Genomic DNA, 9,050 nt, shown 5'->3' with positions numbered 1-9,050 from the left:
CTTTTCTCATCCTCATCCCCTTTCCCATTCTATCCTCTTTCCTTTTCTGATCCCAATTCTCATTCCCATCCCTTTTCCCATTCCATCCTTTCCCCTCTCCTCATCCCCATCCCATCCTCTCCCCTTTCCCCATTCCCATCCTGTTTCCCCATCCCATCCTTTTCCCTATCCTCATCCCCTTTCCTTTCCCATCCTGTCATTTTCCCTATCCCCAACCCCTTTCCCATCCCATCCCATCCCATCCCCTTCCCCATCCCATCCTTTTTCCTATCCCCATCCCCTTTCCTTTCCCATTCCATCCTCTCCCCATCCCCATTCCCATCCCCTTTCCCCATTCCAATCCCCTTTCCCCATCCCATCCTCTCTCCTCTCCTCATCCCTGTTCTTATTCTCATCCCATTCTTTCCCCTTTCCTCTCCCCTCTCCCCATACCCATCCCACCCCCACCCTATCCCCATCCCCTTCCCCTTCCCTCCCCACCCCTCCATCCCATCCCCACCCTCCCGGTGGCCCGGGCCGTGCTGCCGCCGGGCCGGCAGGGGCGGTGTGCGGGCGCCGCGGGCGCGGAGCGGGGGCCGCGGAGCGGGCGGAGGGCGCTGCCCGGGGCCGCCCCGCTCCCCCTCAGGCCGGGCCCGCCGCCCCCGGCCCGGGCAGCGCCGCGGCGGCGGCGGCGCAGCGAGGCCGGCGGGGCGGCCGGAGGATGCGGGCGGGGCGGGCGCGCTGCCGTTCCCGGGTCGGGCAGCTAGAGAGCAGTGCAGGGAGCCCGAGCCTGAGCCCGGCGCTCCCTTCCTGTGGGCAAGGCCGACAGCGCAGCCGAGCGCCGGCCGAGGCCCGGCCCGGCCGCCCCCGCTGCGCTCGCCCATGGCGGAGACCAAGATCATTTACCACATCGACGAGGAGGAAACGCCGTACCTGGTGAAGCTGCCCGTGCCGCCGGAGAAAGTCACGCTGGCCGATTTCAAAAATGTCCTCAGCAACCGGCCCGTGCACAGCTACAAGTTCTTCTTCAAGTCCATGGACCAGGATTTCGGGTGAGCGGCCGCGCTGCGGGCGCGACCCCGGCCCTCGCTGCGTTCTGCGGGCCGCGGGCCGGGCAGGGCTCGCAGCATCCCCGGGGCACCTGCCGGGCTCGGTCCGGCCCGGCCCCGCTCGGCACCGCCGGCGCCGCGAACATGGCGGGCGCGCCGGGCCGCGGGCTCGGGGCTACCGCGATCGCGCCCCGCCGTGCCCCGGGACCCCCCCGTGCCCCCTCAGGAGCGCCACGGGCCCGCCAGGAGCCGCCGCGGTGCCGCCGGGCCAGGGCCGGGGCGGCGGGGACGGGCTGCCGCAGCTGTCACCGCGCCCGGGGAGGCCGCGCAGCGCCCGGGCAGGGCGGGCGGGCCCAGGGTGAGCGCCGAGGGGTCCCGGGGAAGAGCAGGGGAACCGCGGGCAGCGCTGCCACCGCCGCTGTCACAGATCTGACGGGTGTCACATTCTCGGGGTCGGACGGGTGACAGGCGGCCCCGGTTGAACGGGTGTGAAGTGGTCGGTGGGTAAATGGGGGACGAGTGGTCAGTGGTCAAACGGGGGTGAAATAGTCAGTGGTCAAATGAATGTCAAATAGGGGAGAAGGGGTCATTGGTTAAACGGGTGTGGAATGGTCGGTGGTCAGACGGGTGATAGGTGGTTGGTGGTCAAATGAATGTCAAAGGGTTGGTGGTCAAACAGGTCGGTGGTCAAATGAATGTCAAATAGGGGACAAGGAGTCGGTGGTTAAACGGGTGTGAAATGGTCAGTGGTCAAATGAATGTCAAAGGATTGGTGGTCAAATGAATGTCAAATGGGGGAGAAGGGGTCAGTGGTCAAAGGGGCGTGGAATGGTCAGTGGCCAAGCTTGTGTGAAATGGTCAGTGGTCAGATGGGTGATGACTGGTTGGTGGTCAAATGGGTGTGAAATGGTCAGTGGTCAAAAAAATGGGGGACAAGGGGTCAGTGCTCAAACGGGTGTGGAATGGTCAGTGGTCAAATGGAATGGTCAGTGTCCTAATGGCTGACAAGTGGTCAGGGGTCAAACGGTGCCAGGGGCTGTGCTCAGACCACAGCTGTCCAATCCTCGAGGTCAGACAGGTGTCAGACGGTCCCTGGTCAAACGGGAGTGAAGTGGTCAGTGGTCAAATGGGTATGAAATGCTCAGTGGTCAAATGGGTACAAACTGGTCAGTGGTCAGACAGGTTCAGGGGCTGTGCTCAGACCGTGACTGTCAAATCCACTGGGGCCAAACAGATGTTGGATGGTCCCTGGCCACACAGGTGTCAGGTGGTCAGTGGCCACCTGAGGTGTCACAGGTGTCACACAGTCCCTGTTTGAACAGGTGACAATCACCTGGTGGTCAGACAGCTCCAGGAGCTGTGCTGGGCCAGCAGCTGTGAAACCCTCGGCTGAAGATGGTCAGTGGCCAAACAGGTGACAGACGGTCAATGCCCTCTTCCAAGGGCACAAGCTGAGCTGGACGAAAGCAGGGCTGGACTTTGAGATGACCTCTGTGGTGGCCAGAGGCAGCTGAATGCCTGAGCCAGGGGTTTGACATCGTCCTATGTCACCAGGCTTGGCGACAGCCAGAAAAAAATAAAACAATGCAAGTCCCTTTGACAGTTTGCCAGACTGTAACTTTCAAAATGTATTCAGCAGATCACTTCTCTTTGTACTCGCATCTGTCGCTGGCAAGGCAATTTTGCGCAGTTAAATACCTTGCCAGGAATTAAAAAAAAAAAAAATATGGAGCAGGTTTGTGGGAAACTCGTGCGGACCTGACTCCAAAACAACGCCGTGGTTGAGGTGCAGGGTTGGTGTTTGGTGAGATAGATCACCCCAAGCATCCTTGGATGTGTTGTGCAGCCTCTTTTTTATCCCTGAGACCTGAACCTTTCATGCTGATTGTGTTTTTCTCCCTGGTGGAATGTGGATATTGTTTGTTGACACGGATTTCTGATGTGGTGAGTTGTTAGTGTTGGCTTGTAACCACAGGAGTGTTCGTGGATTGACTTCTTGTTTTTCTCACTTGTGCAAACTTTTTTTTTTTTTGAGGGGGGAAGCAACCCTACAAAATGTTTGTTTTCAAAATAAATGTGATTATTGGTAAATATCCCTCCTTCACCTCCCCGAGTGACAGGGACACGTTGTTGTCGTAGAAATTCAATGTTTGTGGTTTGATTTCACTAAAGGAGGTTGGGATTGTTCAGGCAGCAGCTGCATGGTTCCCAGTGCCACAGAAATTTACAAGTAGGAAATATAAACTATGCTGAGGCATCTTGAACACACGGGGATGTTTTGGTTTTTAACCAGGAAACAGAGTTTGTAACAAACCCTAGAGTGGATTTTGTTATTAGTCTGAAAATTGGGATGAAATTTGTCTGTTCTTCTTGGAAATGGTCTTTGACCAGGAAACAAAGTTTGTAACAAACCCTAGAGTGGATTTTCTTATTAGTATGAAAATTAAGGTGAAACTTGTCTGTTATTCTTAGAAATGGACTTGATGGAAGATGAAGGGCTGCAAGGATCAAGACCTGGAAATTCAGTCTCTATTATTTAATCAACAGCATTTGGTGACAATCCATGGCCTCGAGACAGCTCAGAGTGACTCTGATGTGGGACTCCTGAGCTTTGTTTGCATTTATTTTCTATGTCTTGTTCCTTTTGTGTTTGTGCCTCTCTGAACCCAAAATATTTGGGAAAATCAGAAGAAAATTCAGCTGAATTTTGGCTGTCTTAGTGAGTGTTAGTAGTAAAAATGGGCTTTGTTTTCATCATCTTATCTGCAAACTGACTTTTTGTTGAATCATGGAATATCCTGAGCTGGGAGGGATTATCCAGCCCAGACACCCCAAAATCCCACCCTGGGAGCTCCTGGGGCTGGGACCATCCCCTGGGGCTGTGCCCAGAACCCTCTGGGGGAAAACCAAAATCCCCAAATCCCTCCCAACTCCCTTGGCCCAGCTCCATCCTTTTAATTGTTGCACGCAGGCAATTCCAGCTGCTGTTTCCGCAAACCATAACAGAGCTGTGGCTCTCGAATTTCTCCCTTCTGTGCCTGAAAATCTCTTGCCTGGAAGTGGAGCTGCAGGGACATTTTGGGTGTCCTCCCCAATGGTGCCAAGCTGGGATTTGGCTTGGTCCATTTAGGGCAGTCCCTAAAATCCTGAATTTTTTCACTGAAATGTGAAAAGCAGTGGTTGTGTTAGGAAAAGAAATGTTTTCCTGCAGGATTGGAAACAGACTTTTTGTGGAAACATGGAATATCCTAAACTAGGAGGGATTATCCAGCCCAGAGATCCCAAAATCCCATCCCTGGGAGCTCCTGGGCAGTGTCCAGAGCCCTCTGGGGGAAGAACCAAAATCCCAAAATCCCTCCCAACTCCTTTGGCATAGCTCCATCCTTTTAATTGTTGCAAACAGGCAATTCCAGCTGCTGTTGCCACAGACCATAACAGAGCTGTGGCTCTCGAATTTCTCCTTTCTGTGCCTGAAAATCTCCTCCAGAGCAGCTCTTGCCTGGAAGTGGAGCTTCAGGGACATTTTGGGTGTCCCTGTGGTGTCCTCCCCAATGGTGTCGAGCTGGGATTTGGTTTGGTCCCGAAATCCCTGATTTTTTTTTCACTGTGCAATGTGAAAAGCAGTGGTTGTGTTAGGAAAACAAATGTTTTCCTGCAGGATTGGAAGGAGCTGACTCCTTGCAATTCTGCACACGCTGTTGTAATTAAGGCCCAGCCTTTCCTGGATGCTGAAATAATGGAATAAATCCTGTGCTCACAAACCCTGCACGTGCTGAATGCTTTCCAGCTGGGATGGGATGGGATGGAGCTGGGTCCTGCATGGGGCATGGAATTCAATGGAATTCAAGCCCTGGGTTCTTTGCTCCTTGGAAGGTGCAGGAGGAGGTGTGGGAGGGTGACATTCCCATCTGAGCTTTGCTTACAGTTTAATTTATAAATTAAATTATAAATTTACATTATAAATAAATAAATTTATATCTATAAAGATATATAAAATTATTATATTATAAATTACATTATAAATTAATTTAATTTTAAATTAATTTAATTTAAATAATTAAATTAAATTATAATATATATTTTATCTATTATATATATTTTATCTATTATATATTATATATATTATATATTTATAAGTTTATATTATACATTATAAATTAAATATTTTAATTATTAAATTTCAAATTTAATATAATTTTTAAAACGTATTGCCCTGCCACTTCCCCTGTGCCAGTTCTGACCCACACAGGGATGGCCCTGCCTTTTCTCTGCTTTCCTCCTTCCTCCATCTGTACCATAATGCTGATTTTAAGGTGCAAGATGTCCAAATGGAAGTGCTTTTGTAGCTTCTGTTTTTATTCTGGTTGCTGGAAAACCAAGCGGGGATGTTCTGTAACAGCCTCACTGCTGTGACAGCATTCACCAGCAGTGAAATTTAGGAGAGGTGATATTTGAGGAATGTTTTTCTAGACTAGGGGCTGTGTCATCAGCTGATTTAATTAATTCCAGCCACTGATTCTTTCCTGAGGGCAAAGCTCAGAGGCCATTTCCCATCAGTGGCACTGCTGATTCTCAGGTTACTGCCCCACAGAATTCTGTTAATTCTTTGATGATTAAAAAAATGACAGCTAATGAACACATCTAAAAATAAAGCTGCAGTTTGTGATGCCTGGGTTCTGGTGGTGGAACAGTGACAGCTGTGTGGGATCCAAATGGTTCATCAGGAATCTCTGACAGATCCTGCAACAGGAATCCCTTTCTGCTTTGAAATATTTGATATTTCCAGAGCTTTGCTCATAAAACACAATCAGTAACTTGCAGGAGCACAGAAGGATCAATGTGGAGGATCCAGGCAATTAAAGATGTTAAATTTTCTGTAAATTTATTTATTTAATTAAACATATTTAATTTTCTGTAAATTTATTTATTTAATTAAACATATTTAATTTTCTGTAAGTTTATTTAATTAAACATATTTAATTTTCTGTAAATGTATTTATTTAATTTTCTGGTTTGAGGTTTTGCTGTTCCAGTGTGGACAGCAGAGTTTCAGTGAAGAACAACCATCCTAAAGACATTTTCTGTCCAGAACTGGATAAAAATTCCTGTTTGTTGTGGTTCCTGTGAGTGGGGCAGGAGGAAGAGCAGAGTTGTGTCTGTTCTGGCACCCTTTGGGTGAGGTTCAAATCCTCATTCTTTCCATTGTGTGCACTAATGCTCCTCTGATTATTCTTCTGCAGGGACTCCTCCAAGGAGTGGCTTTTTCAGCATTCCTTTGGTATCAGCCCAAGAGCTCCCTTTCAATCTGCACTTGGAGCTGCAGCTAAAAATTGGTTTTTTGGATGAAAACCGGAGAGAACATGAGATTTAAAGCAGTAGGAATCCAGTTTGGGAGCTGATGGGGTAAATTTTAATAGGAAAGAAACAGGGGAAGTATTTTTTCCCTTTTTTTCAGTGCAGCACCCCTGTTCTCACCCTTGCCCTGAGGTGAGTCAGGAGTTGGTTTCTAACTCCTAAGAGGATTTTCTGATTTTTTCCAACCCCTGAGAGGAGTTAAAACCAGGAATCCTGACTGCCAGATCTCTTGCTGTGCTGTAACTTCATCATTAGGTCCAAGGAGTGGCTTTTTCAGCATTCCTTTGGTATCAGCCCAAGAGCTCCCCTTCAATCTGCACTTGGAGCTGCAGCTAAAAATTGGTTTTTTGGATGAAAACCAGTGAGAAAATGGGATTTTAAGCAGTAGGAATCCAGTTTGGGATTGGGATTGGGAGCTGAATGGGGTAATTTTGAATAGGAGAGGGACATGAGAAGCATTTTTTGCCTTTTTTCTGTTTTCACCCTTGCCCTAAGGGTGAGTTAGGAGTTGGTTTCTAACTCCTGAGAGGATTTTCTGATTTTTTCCCCACTTTCTTTCAGATTAATTCCTGGAAAATTTAAGGCCAAAGTTCTGTTGGATTGTGGATTTAAAGCTACAAATAACAGGTTTATAAACATTTCTGAGAATGTGAGGTGATAGAGCTCTGGAGGGACAGAGGGCAGTTTTAGAGGGGATTTTTGGGATGGGATTTTTTCCCTGAGATGGATTTCCCAGAGAATCCGTGGCTGCCCCGTCCCTGGAAATGTCCAAGGCCAGGTTGGAACACCCTGGGTTGAATTTTCAAATCCCTCCCAACCCAAACCATCAAATTCTGGAATTCCATCAAATTCTCATTTAGAAGTCAAATGCAGTTGGGCTGGTGCAGCTTTGGAATGCAATTTTGCATTTTGCTCTCCCTTTGCATATGGAAAAAGGTTCATTTCTCTCCCTGTGATGCACAAAATCCCAGCCCCTTTTATCTGAGCTGTTTCTCTCAGGTTGCTGAGATGATTTTTCAGGAGTGGGAGGTGGGAAAACAAGCAGGCAGAGCTGGGCAGGTGAAGAATTCCATGGGGCCCCTCCCAGAAAAAGCTCCCTGGGGATTTTTCCAGCTCCTGGATGATGTTTCCATGAGGAATTTTTGGAGGAGCACCATTTCTTGCTGCATTCTTGGCAGTTTTAAAAAGTTTTAGCTGAGTGATTTGTGGTTTTAGAGCTCTGTAATTTTTATTTCCCTTAAATGACTCAAAGAGCTGTTGGCAAATGTGGTTTTTTTTGGATGAGGGACAAAGAGTTGGTGGGAAAAGCTTCTGATCCACCTGAAATACAGAATTTTTGTGTCCTTCTGGATCCTCTAAATTGGACAAATGATAAAGAACTCAAAAATCTGTGTCAGGTACCCTGTGAGTCCCTGAGCTTTGTGTTCTCAGTTCTTCAGGAGCCCAATAATAAATGAAATAATCTCTGCCTTTCCCTTGCCACTCCTGAAATGAGGGAGGTTGGCTGGCCATGGTTCTGTGGACACCAAAATCCTGCAATCTGTGCTAGAAATGCAATTTTTCTAAGTGAAATAGTAGAAAAAATGTGTTGTAGTTCAGCTTGGAATAGCAAATCCATGCCTGAACGTGAAGGTGGGGCTGGGGAATTGCATTTATTACCAAAATCTTGTTTAATTTCTCTTCTGGAAAACCTTTCCCGCGGTGAAAACACAGATTTTTCACTCAGTGTGGTGCAAATCTTTAAAGAGACACCACAGTCCCATCCCAAAAGTGCCTGTTCCTTCATTTATGGGATTTAATTTATGGGACTTTATGACAAGCTGGGAATCTCTCTTTTAATACCCAAACCAACCTGTAGGTCCAGTTATACTTTGAATTTGCAGTGTGGGTGGAATTTATTACCTGGTATGAAGACAAGAGGTTTTTCTTTTTTGGTTTTTTGATTTTTTATTTTTATTTTTGGACCCAGTTTTTCATGGTGTGAGGAGTGAAGTGCCCTGGGACGGTTTTTTGGAGCTCTCAGGACCTGCAGAGCTTTGGATTCCCACCCTGCTCATCCCTGAGAGCTTTTTTATTTTATTTTCAGTGTCCTGCCCTGAGTTTGGAGCATAAATTGCACCCTAGGGAAAGCCAAACCCCAGGCAGCTGTTGGAAATGGGCATTAAACATTAAAGCTTTTACAGGTTTGGTTTTTTTTCCCCCTAAGCTGTTCTCAAGAACTGCTTAATTTTATGGGGGTTTGTTAATATTTATTGTTTATTGGGAATGTGGGTTCAGGTCAGGATTTTTGTGACCTGTCCCTTTGTACTGAGATTTTTCTTGTTTTTCTGGCAGAGATGTGTGTGTCCCTTGGGAATAAATTCATTAACACCTGGGAGATTGAAATCCAGGCACATAAATAATTTACTAAATAATACAGGGAGGAAAAAGGGAACTAAGAGAAAAGCCTGGAGATTTTCAGTGGGGCTAAAATGCTTTGCTTGTTTTATTCCAAACCCTTTCTGAGGAAATTGAGGAAAAGAAATTGAAGAAAAGAAATGTTAAGGTTTTAGGATTCTAAAAATCACCCGTTTCCTTGGCTTCTCTGCAAAAATAATGTTTTTTCTAGTTTAGCTGGGCATGGAGTGAGATATAACACCATGCACAGTTGTGTCTAGCGGTGCTACA

The 9,050-nt window shown here is 47.3% G+C and overlaps 1 protein-coding gene across 3 annotated transcripts in view; it reads left to right on the top strand.

The window, feature by feature from the left end:
* Positions 1 to 718: 718 nt before the first annotated feature.
* The window catches only part of DVL1 (dishevelled segment polarity protein 1), a 45,366-nt gene continuing 37,034 nt past the window's right edge, over positions 719 to 9,050 (top strand). For all 3 annotated transcript variants that reach the window (XM_066563823.1, XM_066563822.1, XM_066563824.1), the window contains exon 1: positions 719 to 1,031. In XM_066563823.1, the coding sequence (XP_066419920.1) occupies positions 862 to 1,031 (170 nt within the window). In that variant the 5' untranslated portion in view covers positions 719 to 861. The remainder of the gene's footprint in view (positions 1,032 to 9,050) is intronic.

Source organism: Molothrus aeneus, chromosome 21 (genome assembly GCF_037042795.1).
Source record: "Molothrus aeneus isolate 106 chromosome 21, BPBGC_Maene_1.0, whole genome shotgun sequence".
Classification (NCBI taxonomy): domain Eukaryota; kingdom Metazoa; phylum Chordata; class Aves; order Passeriformes; family Icteridae; genus Molothrus; species Molothrus aeneus.
Note: the sequence above shows the minus strand (reverse complement) of the source record. Positions and strands in the feature narration are given on the sequence as shown.